At 39.4% G+C, this 16,719-nt stretch overlaps 2 protein-coding genes across 2 annotated transcripts in view; both read right to left on the bottom strand.

The window, feature by feature from the left end:
- The window catches only part of fgf12a (fibroblast growth factor 12a), a 74,291-nt gene extending 73,010 nt beyond the window's left edge, over nt 1–1,281 (bottom strand). Inside the window, exon 1 of the mRNA XM_084411574.1 lies at nt 1,226–1,281. Within this exon, the coding sequence (XP_084267700.1) occupies nt 1,226–1,244 (19 nt within the window). The 5' untranslated portion in view covers nt 1,245–1,281. The remainder of the gene's footprint in view (nt 1–1,225) is intronic.
- A 1,764-nt stretch (nt 1,282–3,045) lies between these two features.
- Nucleotides 3,046–15,798, bottom strand: mb21d2 (Mab-21 domain containing 2). Its single transcript, XM_084411563.1, has 2 exons — nt 15,478–15,798; nt 3,046–5,895 (listed from the first exon to the last, which is right to left on the bottom strand). Exons 1-2 carry the CDS (start codon nt 15,731–15,733, stop codon nt 4,625–4,627), a joined length of 1,527 nt encoding a protein of 508 aa, XP_084267689.1. The 5' UTR covers nt 15,734–15,798; the 3' UTR covers nt 3,046–4,624.
- Nucleotides 15,799–16,719: the final 921 nt, after the last annotated feature.

The raw sequence follows: 16,719 nt of genomic DNA, 5'->3' as shown, positions 1-16,719 counted from the left end.
TTTGGGTGAATTAACCCTTTAGATAGATAGATAGATAGATAGATAGATAGATAGATAGATAGATAGATAGATAGATAGATAGATAGATAGATAGATAGATAGATAGATAGATAGATAGATAGATAGATAGATAGATAGATAGAAAATGAAATGATGTGGGATTGGGAATGATGAATATTGTTGTTGGATAAAGAGAAGGGATCGAAGAAATGAGAGACAACTATATAGAGAGAACTATATTAAGGCAGAAAGATGGAGAGGATGGAGTGCACTTCTTCATGAAAAAAAAAAACCCAATGGACAAACAGAAAAGATGTTTAGGTCAGCAGAAAGATTTCAGGATTAATGAAGCTAAGAAAACCTTTACACTGTGAATCCACACAGCATCTATCTATATATTTCTATCCTGTTTTGACAAGGAGTCAGTCGAAGTATAAAAACAAAAGCTCACAACGCTGAAGTAATATGCCAGTTTAACATCAATACACATTCACCATGTTTGTGCATTCAGAATAGAACCTTTTGATTTAACATAAACTGATCGTGGATTATCTTCTCTGCCTTTAAATAAATCACTCAACAACATTGCAGTGCACATGGTGATGGAGAGAGTTTCTTTTTGCTTGTATGCTGGCATGCTGATCGGCGGGCTCAGTGCCACAAAATCCACATCACACATTCATGTCTCCCAAAAAGGGGACAACCAGCACTTTTTATAGGAGCAGCTGGCCCAGCCCCTGGTTGACATAAATAAATTCACACAAAAAGTCACACAAGCTCTTGTTCAAATTTATGAAATATAACACTATGGAATAAAAAGAAAAGTCAACTTATAGTTAATTCGAGTAACGAAACAGTGAGTTGTGTGCTTTGCGTGGATGTGGTGTGTTTACAGGATTTTGATTTGCTCAGCATCTGCACAGGAGGAGAGGAAAGCAGCCGCTGCCGGTATCTTGGCACACACTCTCAAGGCTAATGTTCATAAGTCATCTGATCTACCCACTCAACACCAACTACACAGCATTAAAAATCATCCCATCCTAACAGAATGTTCACATGTACCGGATCTTTTGCAGTTCGCTAAGCTTTAAAGTCCGAATACTGCATTGAGCTCAGCACACTTCCGCAGTCCACTTTCCCCGAACACCCCTAAAGCGCATTCACTCTATCCCGCGTGATAAAAAAAAAAAAAAAAAACACGTCCATGACTCTGGAAGTTTCTTACCTTTATCTCCTTTATCCATCTTGCGCGGTGTTTTGGAGGAATCTCTCGTGGTTGCAGTTTTTGTTGCGGGATGCGTAAAGGACAGATACAGCAGTGTGCTGAACCTCGCAGTAGTCGAGCAGCACAGAGCAGTCTTTACATAGCGCTATTGATGAATGAGTATGAGAGAGTTGTGTCCCGGACACACAGGGCGGGGAGTGCACTGTACTCGTGCATGAACGTGTGTTATAGAGAAAAGAAATATAGAGAAAAGAGATAATAATGAATTGCTGTCGACGGAGCTGTTCACTTTCTGTAGTGCTGAAACGCTTTGTCTGTGTTGCTGCCAAGAGTGAATAATCATAATCACAGCACAGTCACTGCATCTGGTTATAATTACATTGTTTAACTGAATACAAGCAAGCATATGTGGTAACACTTTACAATAAGGTTCATTAGTTAACTACATTAGTTAACATGAACTAATAATGAACTGCACTTCTACAGCATTTATTAATCTTAGTTAATATTAATTTCAACAATACATTATTAAAATCAAACGTTGTATTTGTTAACATTAGTTAATGCACTGTGAACTAACATGAACAAACAATGAACAGCTGTATTTGCATTAACTATAACATTAACAGAGATGAATAAATACAGTAACAAATGTATTGCTCATGGTTAATTCATGTTAGTTAATACATTAACTAATGTTAACTAATGAACCTTATTGTAAAGTGTTACCGAATAAGTGACATATTCAGAGTTCAGAATTAAAGAATAGGGAATTCATGCGTTGGATGTTGAATTGGAAATTAAATTCAGCAAAGCCATACACATTTTTCCACAAAACCTGAATTATAACATTGTTCATTTGACTAATTATGCGTATTTGCTCCCTTATATGTAGAATATATTTTCCCTCAATAGGCTTATTTCTTTAAACTGTTCAGTACTGTAAACTAACACAATTGATATCAATAGATAATCACCATTAATACATTTTAATTTTGCTATACAGAAATAAAGACAGAAATAAATATTGATATTTGAATTTGAATCTATGGATTATATATTACACTGAGATTTTATATATTACATTGAGATCCATTTTAATTCTTTACATTCAAATTGCAATTTTACATCCTGTTTTCCACCTCAGAAATTGAATTTAAAAGACTTTCTCGGTTCAATTCTGAATGTCACACAGCCCTGCAAAATATGTTGTATGTCTATTCACTAAACATTCATATTTTCCCTTTATGTATGTGAATGCTATAATTGTAATGATCTCATTGATCAAACTGCGAAGAACGGCAGCATCAGCAGTTTACAGGGACAGGGGAATAGCGGCTTATGTTACCTCAGCTGTTAAAAAAAGAACTAGATGCTGCTATTAGAGTTCAGTGTTCTGTTCTGGTATCAGAGGCACAGTGTCATGTCAAACACAAAGGTCGATTTTAATGACCTCTCAAAGATGAGTTTTTTACAGAATCTCTATACATAATGCTTTAATAGCACATGTCAGCATTGTGTGGATATGTCTATTTGTGCTGTAGATGTATGCAATTGTTCATTATCAGGAACTGGGATGTTGTGGTTGTGTGGAAAGGTGCAGACTGGGATATTATGTCACTGAATGTGCTGACTCAGCGTGTCTGTGGAGTTCACTATGTCGGTATGAAACAAGCACAGTACAGTACAGAGAATATGGCAGTGTCCAGTGGTGACGAATATGATGTAGAACTATCAAAATCAGCCAATTTATTGGAACCTAAAGCCTCTGCACTCTTGCATTTATTGTCAAGTTCAAAGGAAAATACACAAGTAATGGAGGCCAAAATGAACTTTTTACTAAATAATAAGAGACTAGACAAAGTTTTGAAGATTTGGAAAACCTATCCTTAATTAAAAGATTATGGAGAAAGTAAAAGGACATTGGAGTAGCAAAGCTTGTTCCCACTGTATGTTCAATATTCCTGTAATTACACAATATTCTTAAGCATAAATACACCATTATATATGCTTACATATGTGACATAAATTGATACATAAATATGCAACATAAATTTTACTTCCATGATGCATATGATTCCTTCCTGTGTTTACAGCATAGCTCGAATGTCCTGTTTTCTAAATATAAATGATTTCAAATATTTATTGCGTTATGTATTATTTACGTATTCAACAAAAACAATTTTAAAGGACTGATTTTGACCAAGCAAACAAATCAAAGTTCCAAACCAACACAGCTTTCAAAACAATGCACAATTCTTTATTTACTGGAGGAACAACACAGGCAAGCTAGATGATTTTTGAGGTACAGTACAACACGATTGATGTCCTACTCTGTATTTTTTTTGTTTGAGACACAATTAAAGGGATAGTTCAGCCAAAAATGAAAATTCTGTCATCATCATTAACTCTTTTAGTTCAAACCTTTAATCATTTATTTTTTCTGCTGAACAAATATATTTTTGAAGAATGTGGGTAACTAACAGTTGCCACTGACTTCCATAGTATGGAACAAAAAATTCCATGTCAATGGTGCCCCACAACTGTTTGACTACAAACATTCTTCAAAATATCTTCCTTTGTATTTATAAAGGTTTGGAACAACTTGAGGGCAAATAAAGAACTATCCCTTTAACATTAGTAATAAGTGGGCTTATATTGGATAGCTGCTAGTCACTTTCAATAATTCAAAAACAAAATAGCATCCTTTTATTCTCCAATAGCAGCAACATTTTCAGGGCTTTAAGTCAAGTACCCCCACTTTAGACAATTCTGCATTGTTATAGTTGAACGTTTTTGTCTATACAAGAACCTCACTCTAACTGGGCATTAATGTACATTCTTTTAATTGCACTTAAGGAATATGATTTTAATCGCCTATAGATAGAAAAGGTTTGGCTTTCATTTACTTTTTTTGTTGTTGCTTCCTCTAAATAAATAACAAGATATTGTCCACAAAGATAAAGAGGTGATAAATGGAAATGGAAATGTGTCGTCTCCATCAGCACAGATGCAAAACACATGTCTGATTCTATTCTTCAGAATAGAATCTATATCGATTCTATTCTGATTCTTTTGTTACAACAGACTTTTCATCAGAATAACAATACCATCTACAGGACATATGCTATATTTTTTTCATATACTATGTCAATCATTGTCCAGAATGTGCTAGACTTACACAGCTCTTCTTCTCAGAGTCACCATGATATGAAATCCCCTGAAGATGCAAATAATTGGGATTTTCCACTCAGTAAGGCCAGTCTTATAGAACTGCTGCAGTCATTTCCTCCAGAAGATCCTCTCCGGTCTGATGTAAGCAGGCACAAGGACACAGCTCCAGTTTCTGGACAGTGCCATGCACACCCCTCGGGTTAAACCGAAAATAGACTTAAGTTTTCAGAAGAACTTGTCATCAATACGGAAGTGAGGTCGCGTGACGTCGTCAGGGTTGATGAACACAGAGATGGACTTGCCTGGATTCTCGGTTACCAACTGCTGTAGCTTCTTGGCCAAGCGGTCATCTGGCTGCTGGTGATCTGCTGAGGAAGGATCCGCCAGCGGAGAAGGCAGTCCTGAGGAACTCCCGCGACGCTGCATCTCCAGCGTCAGTCTGTTGGCCGCCTTGGCTTGTTCGATGACGGAGCGCAGGTGTTCGCCCGGATCCGAGCGTACAAGCGCTAGCTTACGAGCATGAAATATGGCGGTCTCGTCACACAGGTGCTCCAACATGTTACACTGCGGGATGAAATAGTTAGGGCAGGTCTTGTTGACAAGGCAGTGCTGCAGGTCATCAATGAGACCTAGCAGGAAGTGTGCAGCGTAGTCTTCCTGTGACAAATAGCTTGCAGGTAGTCGGTCACAGGCCCACAACATAATGCTGCGTAAGTAGTAGGGACTGATAGCTGTGGGTTGAGCCAGCAGCTTTACAACTATCGCCTTGCACGCCTGGTAAGCTTGCATGAGGCCTGGTGAGATGCACTTTTTCAACTGCACCTCGCTGCGGGCGAAGGAGAGACGCCACTCATTTTCCTGGCAACCAGAGGCTGAGCAGGCAGGCAGCAGATAGAAGCCACTGATGACCTCCTCCTCTGTGATTTTGCCATCCCAGAAGTGGTTCTCCATCAACCAGCTCTGAGCAACCGCCGGCCAGCCTTTAAAAGACACCACAGGAACAATGTCATAAAGCATGCGGCTGCTGCCCACACCTAAAACCATAGACAGCAGCGTGCTGTGACGCTCGACCCGTTCCACCCTTGGGGTGCCCCTTTGTGGCTTGCGCTGTAACTCCGTCAGCACCAGTCCGACAGCTTCTTGGAACCAGTCAGCTACCAGTGTGGGTGAGAAGAAGTAATTGGTGGTGCCGTTCAGATGGTCAGTCAGCGTGCAGCAGTCTCGCCAACGGTTAATGGTACCCTCGTCAAAAAGTCGCAAGCTGAGCCAAGAATGACCCAGTGCTGAGTGGCGCATGTCCAGTGTGACAGGCTGGTTCCGGTCGTGCAGCTTAAGTGCAGGAACCAACAGGGTGAAGGCCATGTCATAGTCAGAGCCACGGTTATAGATGCCAAGCTCATCCAGATCCATGTCCACCACACCTTCTCGCACACCACCGGACAACAATAGGTACTCATTGGCAACAGGCAACTTTTGGTCCAGCTTTTGCACCATGCCTGAAACAGAGAAAAAACGGAGTATATATGGTATAAATGTACATCATAACAAAGATTCTTATAGATGATAAGTGTACAAAAAATGAAATATTTCTTTCAAAAACACAAGTACCTATAATTCTGTTCAATACAACTATTCTATTGATATTACTTTGCTTGTGATGTTTCTCATTTGTAAGTCACTCTGGATAAAAGTGTTGGCTAAATTAATATTTTATTGTCAAACCAACAAGTAGCACATAAGAAATATTGAAGAAAATGTTTTGTTTTGTCCAGTCCTATTTTTCCCTCTTTCGCTCACATGTGGACCTGCAAACAGTACACCTCTTATGTCTGGAGCAGAATGACTGCTCCCTGGAGTCACACACCAGGGACTTTTTGGAGTTGATGTGTCTAATGCCGAGTTCACACTGCACGATTTTAGGCCAGATTTTCGCTCGCCAACAAGTTTTGCGAGATCGCAGACAAATGCCCGAAATCATAAACAAATCGGTGCTCGTTCACGTGAGTGACAATCACAGTGTGATTGATCAAAAACGCAATCTGAGAGAATCACCGATAAGTCCAAAATCCTACTGTGTGAATGTGTTCTGACTGAAAACTACATCGCGATGACCTACGGCCAATGAGAGAGCAAGATACAGGGCAGCGGGAAACAAAGCACAAACATTTGCTTGACCAGCAGCACATTGCAAAAATATTTATTTACCCCCCTCTCTCTTTGCAGAACATACAATCCTTGCTCCCCGCATCTCCCCAGGAGCACGAACCACATGGAGAATCTGACCAGGAGTCGACAACAACCCTGTCATCAAGGGAATACTAATGGAATTCGAGGGCATGGATGGAAGCTGGGAATGAGTTCTGCCTGGCCTCTGGAAACTGTTTACAACTTTTTAGGAGGTAATTCCCCTGTCTCTCCCATCCCTGCTGGTACTGCCCAGTCTAGAGCTTTCTGTTTCCCCAATGGTCCCACCCAGCCTAGAGTTTTTTCGTTTCCCCACTGGTCCCACCCAGCCGAGAGTTTTCTGTTTCCCTGCTGGTCCCACCCAGCCTAGAGTTTTTATGTTCCATACGCAAACCCGCGAAAACGCAGACGCACATGCGCATTAAGTGTTCAGTCCAAGGGTAATATGTTTAATAGGGAGCCAATGTAGTGTTGACAGAACCGGGCTAATATGGTCATACTTCGTGGTTCTGGTAAGAACTCTAGCTGCTGCATGTTGGACCAGCTGTAGTTTGTTTATTAGGTGTGCAGGGCAACCACCCATAATAGCATTACAATAATCTAGCATTTCATTGAGAGCATATGACGTAATTTAGATATATTTTTAAGATGAAAAAATGCGGTTTTACAGATACTAGACACGTGACTTTCAAATGAAAGATTGGTATCAAAGAGCACACCCAGGTTCCTAACCGACGACGAGGACTTGACAGAGCATCCATCAAGTTTGAGACAGTATTCTAGGTTATTACGTGAGGAGGTTTTTTGTCCAATAATTACAATCTCTGTTTTTGTGAATTTTGTGAATTGGAAGTTTCGTCAGGGTGTGAAGAAATATAGAGCTGTGTATCATCTAAGCATGCCACACAAGCCCTGAAAAGTGAAGCCAAAACATCTCGATTGCCCCCCGATGACTGGTCCTAGTATAGGTCATAAACCCCGCCTCCCGTGTTATTTAACGGCACTTGAGACCAACTAAACAATTAAATTACACTTCAAATATCTTTTTTCCAAAGATGGTTTCTGTCATTTACTGTAGTTTTTATCACACTGATGTAAGTTCAAGTGTTTGTTTTTAAAATAAGTTTGGTTTTAGTTAGTTATCTGATGCTGTGGTGTGACGTCATAATTGACAGCTGTGATTGACAGGTTCTCTGAGCAAAGTAGTCACTGAAGCACCAACAGACTTTTTTTCGGGATCCTAAATTTTAAATTCTAAATTTCTATAATTAATTAAAAAAAAGAGCAGGAGCGTGTGCTTGCGATTGATTCATTGATTCTGCGAGAGTGAAGGCAGGGCCTTGATTTCGCGGCTTTACTTCCTGCTCACTACTGCGCAGACTCAGGTCCAGAGATCGCTATGTCAGCGCCATATCGGGACACTGGCGGCTTCACGTCTCACCAAAGGAAGAGAGCGAAGGGGCGTCGTCCATCTCTTTTTACAGTCAATGGTATCATCAGCATAACAGTGAAAACTAATGCCATGCTTTCTAAAGATATCTCCCAAGGGTAGCATTTACAGAGTGAACAGCAACAGTCCTAGTACTGAGCCTTGTGGTACACCATACTGAACTTTTGATCGATAAGACATCTCTTCATTTACTGCTACAAACTGATAACAGTCAGATAAGTATGATTTAAACCATGCTAATGCAATTCCACTAATGCCAACATAATTTTCGAGTCTATTTAAGAGAATATTGTGGTCGATAGTGTCAAATGCAGCACTAAGATCGAGAAACACTAATAGAGAGATACAACCACAATTGGATGATAATAGCAAATCATTTGTGACTCTAATGAGAGCTGTCTCATTATATGGTACGGTCTAAATCCTGATTGAAAATCCTAGCAGATATAATTTCTTTCTAAAAAAGAAAATAGTTGTGAAGATACTGCCTTTTCTAGTATCTTTGACAGAACAGGTAGATTCGAGATCGGCCTGTAATTTACTAATTCTGTAGGATCAAGTTGCGTTTTTTTAACAAGCGGTTTAATCATAGCCAGCTTAAAAAGTTTTTGGTACGTATCCTAGAGACAAAGATGAATTAATGGTATTAAGAAGAGGATCTATTACCTCTGGAAGCATCTCTTTCAGTAGCTTAGTCAGTATAGGGTCTAACATACATGTTGTCGATTTAGATGATTTAACGAGTTAAAAAAATTCTTCCTCTCCTATAGCAATGAATGAATCAAATTTTTCCTCAGGGAGACTACAATGCACTGCCTGATGCGATACTGTAGTAGACGGTTGCATAGTTATAATTTTATCCCTGATATTATCAATCTTATAAGTGAAGAAGTTCAAAAAGTCATTACTGCTGTGCTGCTTGGAAACATCTGGGCTTGAAGCTTTAGTTTCAAATAAATACCTTGGGTTTTGTTTATTTTCTTCTAATAGGGTTAGCTTTTAAGGCCTCTCTGTATGCAATCGAGCTCTCTTTCCATGAAATGAGAAATACCTCTAGTTTTGTTTTCTTCCAGTTGCGCTCCATTTTTCTGGCTGTTCTCTTAAAGCTACACTGTGTAACTTTTTAAGTTGATTCTTAGCAAAAAACACTTTGTTCTATCAAAAGTATATGTGCTCATTCATGTTTAATTACTTCCACCAACTAATAAAGTATTCTCGTAAGCGTAAAATCTGCCATTTATAATACATACGAGCAAGTCACTCGAATGGCGGCAGCCATGTTGCGCCTCCATCTTGAAAATACATTCTCCTTTCGCGTTTTACACTCAGTGACACCATGACGAATGTGAGGGGGAGATTACTTGCGACTGCAGGCAGATTTGAAAGATTGCTGAAGATGGAGGATCACGCCTATTTTCGAGGACATGTAGCAGAGTCGGCAAGGAAGCGAAAGAGAGAATTAAAACATCAACGCGACAGGCAAATCAGCAAGACCAAAGTCAATATTGGAGTAACTTTTCCCAGATGGAAAGAGCTCATGAGGAGCAAAGATTTTAAAACGGACGCTGAGGTTGCCTGCTTTCTTCTCGACAGGTAATTCAGCCTATTTGTGTAAATTTGAAATGTTATAGTTGCTTGTCTAACCATAGCATTGTTGTGCATAACGCCAGAACGACCTCTAGTATAACTTGCGTTACTTTTCCTCGCGTCAATGGGGAAAAAGTATTGTTTACCTTGTAACATAAATCTGTGCTGCGACGGATCACAGGTATTAGCAATGAAATGGTACCAAAATAACAAAAACATAAAACTATTATTCACTATTATTTATTTTACATAGAGGTCATAACCTACATGTTAACTGAATAAATATACTTAACTGACTAAATAACTAAATGCACTTTGTAATAGTTTTCTAAAGTAACCTCATCACTTGAAGGAACACTCATGGACGAAGTCGAACTGGAAGCCATGTTAATCTTGGAATAATACAGCCACCGTAGGAGTTAAAACGCCCTCGGAATTGAAAGGAACAGAAACTAATATTCACTGGGTAGTCATATACAATTTCACCGCTAGATGGGGGAAAATATCACAGTGTAGCTTTAAGAGCCTGACTGTGCTCGTTGTACCACGGTGTTGGACTATTTTCTTTAATCTTCTTTAAGCGCAAAGGAGCAAATGTGTCTAAAGTGCTGGAAAAGGGAGAGTTAAAAGTTTCTGTCACAATATCAAGTTCTTCTAAGCTATCTGGGATGCTGAGATAATGAAACTGATCTGGAAGATTATTAATAAACCAATCTTTAGTGGCAGAAGTGATAGGTCTAACATATTTGTAACACAGAGTCGGCTTTGCAGCTTTGGCTAAATTAAGTTTACACGAGACTAGATAATGATCTGAGATGTCATCGCTCTGCTGCAGAATTTCAACGGCATCAACATTGATTCCATGTGATAATATTAGATCTAGAGTATGATTACGACAATGAGTAGGTCCTGACAGAGTTAAGAATGTCTTTAAATGCCAATCCCAATGCATATTTTTCGTTATCTACATGTATATTAAAACCACCAACAATTAGGACTTTATCTGCAGCCAGTACTAACTCTGATAGAAAGTCAGCATATTCTTTGATAAAGTCTGCATGGTGCTCTGTTGGCCTGTATACGGAAGCCAGCAAAAATCTCATACGTGATTTATCATTTACACTATATATTGTTACATTAAGCACCAACACTTCAAAAGAATTATATTTGAAACTAGACTTCTTAGTAATTCTGAGAATATTTCTAAATATTACAGAAACACCTCCCCCTTTGCCTTTCAGATGAGATTCATGTTTATAACTGTGATCTTGGGGGGTGGTCTCATTTAAAGTAATGTAATTTCAGTCAGGACCACTTCGCCAAGTATATACATTTATTACAATTATAGCATACAGTTAGTGTTGGCGGTATGTGCCCCAGCGTGGATCTGACCAGGGGTGTAATCCCGAGACACCATTGGCCGAGGGAACTGAAACGGGGGACTGGCTGATAGGTTTCGATGGGGAATAGTCAACTCCACCCTATCCCACCCGCTATCTAAATCATCTATATTACTCAAAGAGAACGTCGAGAACTGGGAACTTTTTTTTGCCGTATCCTGTGTGAACTGTGTAATGATTACCTATGTCATCTCAAGTCTTGTTTCATCACCACCATCACAGAGCTCAGCCAGTCCTCCAGTCCCATCGCTGCCGGATGTTTGCAGCCCTGCGTCGTCTCTGGGGAGTCCCTGCATTGACGTCGAGCCGCAGGTCGAGCAACCACCAGCAGCACCTATCCAGGAGGATCCTTCGGCTCTGCCTCCGGCCTCGGATCTCTTCGCTCCATCTAGGCATGTCGACCTGTCGGCTCCGTCTTGGCTCCTCCCACCTTCGGCTCCACCAGAGACCCGAGATCAGTCTAGTGGCTCCTCCAGATTCCCTCGTCCCACCAGCTCCCTCTTGGTCAGTCGTCTGTCTCACCACTTCTGCCACGGACTTTCAGGCCATCCACTGCACTCTGTCCCTCCACCCCTTCAGCTGCAGCAGGTTCCTCTCTCCCGTCGGCACCGCCTCTGTCCTCGCTCACACCATCGTCGCCCCAGCCCTCGGGTACTCTGGCTCCACCTACGATGCTCGTCGCTGCGACATCGCCTGGGTCTCCTGCACTAGCGATGTCGCTTAGCTCCCTCAACCCTCGGTCTGCACCTGCGGATCCACCATCTGGACTCCTCCCTCTCTCGACTCCGCCGTGGTCTGTCGGCACTGGGGAGCTCTGGGTCTGTGCTTGCGGACCATCTCCACCCTCACCGCCAGGGAATCGTCGTCCAGCCATTACCTGCCCTTCTCCAGCCCCTCGCCCACCTCCAAAACCTCCTCCCTCATCTGTTTATGTTCTTCTTACGGCACGAGGTCGCGCCTACTCGGAGGGGGCGTTATGTCACAGTTTGTTTCCATTAGTCACATGTTTTCCTTTGTTCAGTTTTCCCGCCATGCCTTTGTTACCATGGTCTCCATTATGAGTACATTTGGTTCAGCTGTGTTTGATTAATCATCCTCATTTGTGTTTGCTTTATAAGTTTGTCCCTCACATCCATTCTCTGTCCGATCACCATTATGTGTAAGTGTGTGTTGCTCAGCCTGTTTACCTGTCTACTGGATTATTATTAACATTGTATTGGATATTATATTCTTCATCTGCCTTCCTGCAACCCACCGTGACAGTATGTTCATTGTTAGTTCATGATATTTAATGGATTAACGTATGGTAATGAATTGAAGTTTGCTGTAGTGTTACTGTCATTTGTTGTCTAGGATGCATTTGTTTCTATACTATACTATAAAAATGATCAGTTTTTACTCTTGTCATGTGTAAGAGGCCTCATGATTGTTCATGCAATGAATGTGATGTTGTGATGTTGTTATTAGGTCTTCATGTACATTTCTTATCCACATATAGAATTAATTACATAATATTGAACAATTTAAGCTTCCTGTCACATGACCAAAAGCTCTTCCTCTTCACTGATGAAGACAGCAGAGCACTTTCTTTTGGCGTCTATTTCCAGTGGATCAATAAGAGGACCTGAAAGTTGACACCAGCAGCACAAGGTAAAAGCATCAGGAAGGAGGAGGAATGTAACATTTACATTTGTTCACACTCTATTGTGTGCCTATACTGGCTTTTAGGGCACAGAGAGTTGCTGCTGAGCAAGGATGCAGCTGGCGGTTTAATGTTCTCAAGCATGTCTAATTGTTCTTAAGCATCCAGGCTCACACAAGCTGAGCTTTCATCTGTCCCCATTGAGGATGGGGATGCACTCAAATATTTATAGCTGTTCCCTGAATGGGGCAGTTTGACTCAGTGTCCTTGGAATCATTCAATGTGGTAAATTTCTTTACCCTCTTTTGTCATTTACCATATATTTTTAATATCTCCTAACACTTCTAATGACAAATTTCCTCACAAAAAGTAGGGCAGACTGTTTTGATTTTTTCACATATCAGCTGCTGAGTGTTATGCTCACTTGATAAGTTTCAGGTCTGAAAGCAAAATGGGGGGTCCAACCCGGTACTAGAAAGATATAAAGTGGCCGGTGAGTATATGCATTATATATCACTGAGAATGCAAAAATTCCCCCTTAAACCTGATATCTGGCTGGCAAAACACTAAATTTGAGCCTTGCTCATCTCTGTTGAGGAATCTTGACCCTCTCCGGCAGGCAGGTCTATAAGCATAAACTGCTCTTTCAAGTCCTAATTTAGTTTTTTTCTTTTCAGACATTCAGAAGTTGACTTGATTTGGTGTTTTGGATCATTGTCTTGCTGCATCATCCAAATAAACTTCAGCTCATGCACGGACATTCTCCTGAAGAATTGTCTGGTGTACAGCATAATAAGAATGGCGTTCTTATAGTGGAACACTGCATTTGTTTTACAGAAATGTAGTTGTTTTGATGGTTTCCAGATTATGGGGACAATTACTTTTTTCACAGGGACATTATAGGTAATTGATGCATTTTTTACAAATAGAATTAAGGAAAAAATGATTTTAAAAGAATGCTTTATTTTTGCTATAGAATGCTAAATATAAATGTATATTTGATGATTTGAAGCCATTCAAATACTTTTTTCATGGCAGTATAATTCAATGGAATTTAGTAAACATCTGAGATAAAACAATATAATTTTACACAGATAGAAAAGCTTACTTATTACAACACTAAAAAATATATATCTCATATAAAACAACAGGAATTAGTACTTTCCCAATTAAACCTTCCTTCCTACAATTCCCCCTAATGTTTAGCAAAAACCCAAACTATTCCCACATCCCTCCACCCATCATTCTTTAAATCTGTCTCCCACAGAGATTCCAACTCTCAAAGACATGCAGTGTCACTTTTGTTCCATCTGTCTCATTTGCATACACAGACACTGCAGGCCAATCAGCCTCCTGCTTTCTGAATTGAGCTGGGTGAATGGCAGTGAGTGAAAGTGTGAGAACAGAATGAGAGGAAGCTGTACATTACTTCTGCCTCAATGGATGGGTTCCCATAATTGCCTGAATGCCTCCTAACACCCACTTCCCCCTAGTTTGGAAATAAACCCAGTGCTGGACAAGCCTATTGAATTTCTGTGAAAAATATCCACAATTCTAAATCTGTCTTAGATTAGTCATACAATTATTTTTAGACATGTATGACTAGTTAAATCAAAAATAAAAAAAGATTAACAAATAAACACACATACTCTGAATGTAACAAAAGAGGGGTTTAAAGGGATAGTTAAACCAAAAACGAAAATTCTGTCATCATTTACTCTCCCTCAAGTTTCTTCTGAACACAAAAGAAGATATCTGGAAGAATATAGGTAACCAAACAGTTAATGGGCTTCATTGACTTCCATAGGTTTTTTTCCCCCATACAATGGAAGTCAATGGTTACCGTCAACATTCTTCAAAATATTTTCTTTTGTGTTCAGCAGAAGAAATTCATACAGGTTTGGAACAACTTGAGGGTGAGTAAATTATGACAGAATTTTCGTTTTTAGTTGACCAATCCCTTTAATAAGGACCCAATATCTTGAAACTAGTATTGAGTTGAAGTTATTAATTGCACAATAGAAACCTGAAATTATTGTACTGTACTTTATCATTTTTGTAATTGGTGATACATTTTTCAGCTTGTTTATTACATTTTACATTTACATTTATTCATTTAGCAGACGCTTTAATCCAAAGCTTTTAGTAAATATTAAATTCTAACTGAACTCAAGTCATTCACTTTTTCATGTATTTTTAAACTAACCCCAATATATACAATATATACATTATCAATTTATGCACCATGTTTGCTCTGTCCGTACTGCTCTTTGTCAAAGGTATAAACTTCACTTTTTCATGTGTAAGCGGTTAGAGGGATTCAACATGTGGACATAATCATTCTGATCCCTTCAAATAGTAGATTAGGGGCATGCATTCATCCGACTACTGTGGAATTATTCTGCAAGAGGTCAAACATAAACCCGCTTAAGAACAGACCAAAATGGATTCAGTGTTTGGATAACGTAAGATGCTAAGATGTGGCATAAAGCATAAAGCACAAAGCACTATACAGATTGTAACACACCTTCATCATACAACGATCAACCTATGCAAATTAAGTTAAAATAATTTCATAACCTAGATTAATATAGTATAAATCTATTAATCTAAAACCTCTTACATGAAATACGGGTGACATTTTTATTATTATTATTGGTACAGAACATCTGACCATTTCTTTATAGCATACCATTATAATAGATAACCTATTATTTTTCACTTAATAAAACAGAATAAAAATGAATGATGGGCCTAATGAATAACAAATCTGATAATTTGAACAAAATATTAATAGGTTTGAAGATGCTATTACCGAGCATAGAGAAGATGAAATCCTTGGCGGTGTGTATTTCCAGTGCCCTCTGGTCATCATACTCTCGTTGGTCTTGTTTGCTGAATTCATGGATGAGTCGATTGAGCTCCTCGATCTTCACTCCGGACCTGAAGTCCAGCTCGTGGCAGCACCACAGCTTGTGGTTGTTGTTGTTTAAGCCTCCCGGTGCTGCGGTTGGACTGTTCCCCAGGCTGCTAACGGATCCGGTCCGGCTGCTCGGAGCTGGGACCGCCATCTTCACGCCAAAAGTACCGTCGGGGATGCGACGCTTCTCGTGGACGTGGTGGGTTCCCCTCCTTTTTTAATAGATCAGGTGGTCTTTGAATGGAGCCGTGATGTCATGCGATCCACATGCAGTCTTACAGAACAGCCCATTTCAAAATAAACATGAGAAATAGGTAGTGAAAAATCGAGTAGTAGGCTAGCCTGTAGTCTATTTTGGTTCAGACATTTGTAAATCGTAATTTTGCACATTTGTATAACGAAACATAAGCCTAGTGTTGATAAATAGGCTAGAATATATTAGAGAGAGAAAGAGTTTAAAAAAACAATAGCCCATTTATTTAGCTTACAAAGGATACATTATTGATATATAGAAATTGACAATCCAGCAGTTCTTTTGTTGTTGTTGTTGTTGATAATACTGTATTTTACAGTGTCCTTGTAAACATGTTGCATGCAATTATACTGCTATAGCCTATTAGTTACAAAATTATGCATTAATTACATGCAACTAATCCTAAACCAAAACATAATCCTAACCCTATATTATTACTCAGTCGTTAAATGTACAGTATAATCACACTGTAACATGGACACCTTACAATAAAGTGAAAGTTTTTCAACCCTTGCAGTCTGTAGCACTTCTCATAGAATTCTTTTTCAAAACGTCTAATCTTTACGATATTTATTGGTCCATTCTACCCTTTTCTTCTTGTTTTATTCTTATTTACAGTGTCTTTTTCACAGAAACTGCCTAAAGGGCCAACAGAGTCTTCTCTTCACTAATGCAGTGTTTGGCTGGTCTGTGTATCATTGCTTTCTTCTGTTAAGACAGTATAGTCTTCATCTCTTAAAAGAACAAGGCTGAGTTTCTGGAGAAATGTGTTTGACAATTACATTTATTTTTCATAAAACTCTTTTCAACTGTGGTTATAATAATAAAATGTTATGAAATTTGCACATTAACAGTGACTTCTTAAGGATTATATAATACAGTTT

The sequence above is a fragment of the Rutilus rutilus genome, assembly GCF_951802725.1.
Source record: "Rutilus rutilus genome assembly, chromosome: 6".
NCBI lineage: Eukaryota > Metazoa > Chordata > Actinopteri > Cypriniformes > Leuciscidae > Rutilus > Rutilus rutilus.
Note: the sequence above shows the minus strand (reverse complement) of the source record. Positions and strands in the feature narration are given on the sequence as shown.

Coding starts and splice junctions, on each gene's coding strand:
- mb21d2 (XM_084411563.1), bottom strand. CDS start 15,733: ATGGCGGTCCCAGCTCCGAGCAGCCGGACCGGATCCGTTAGCAGCCTG. Junction 5,896..15,477: donor TTTCATCTTCTCTATGCTCG/GTAATAGCATCT, acceptor TCTCTGTTTCAG/GCATGGTGCAAAAGCTGGAC.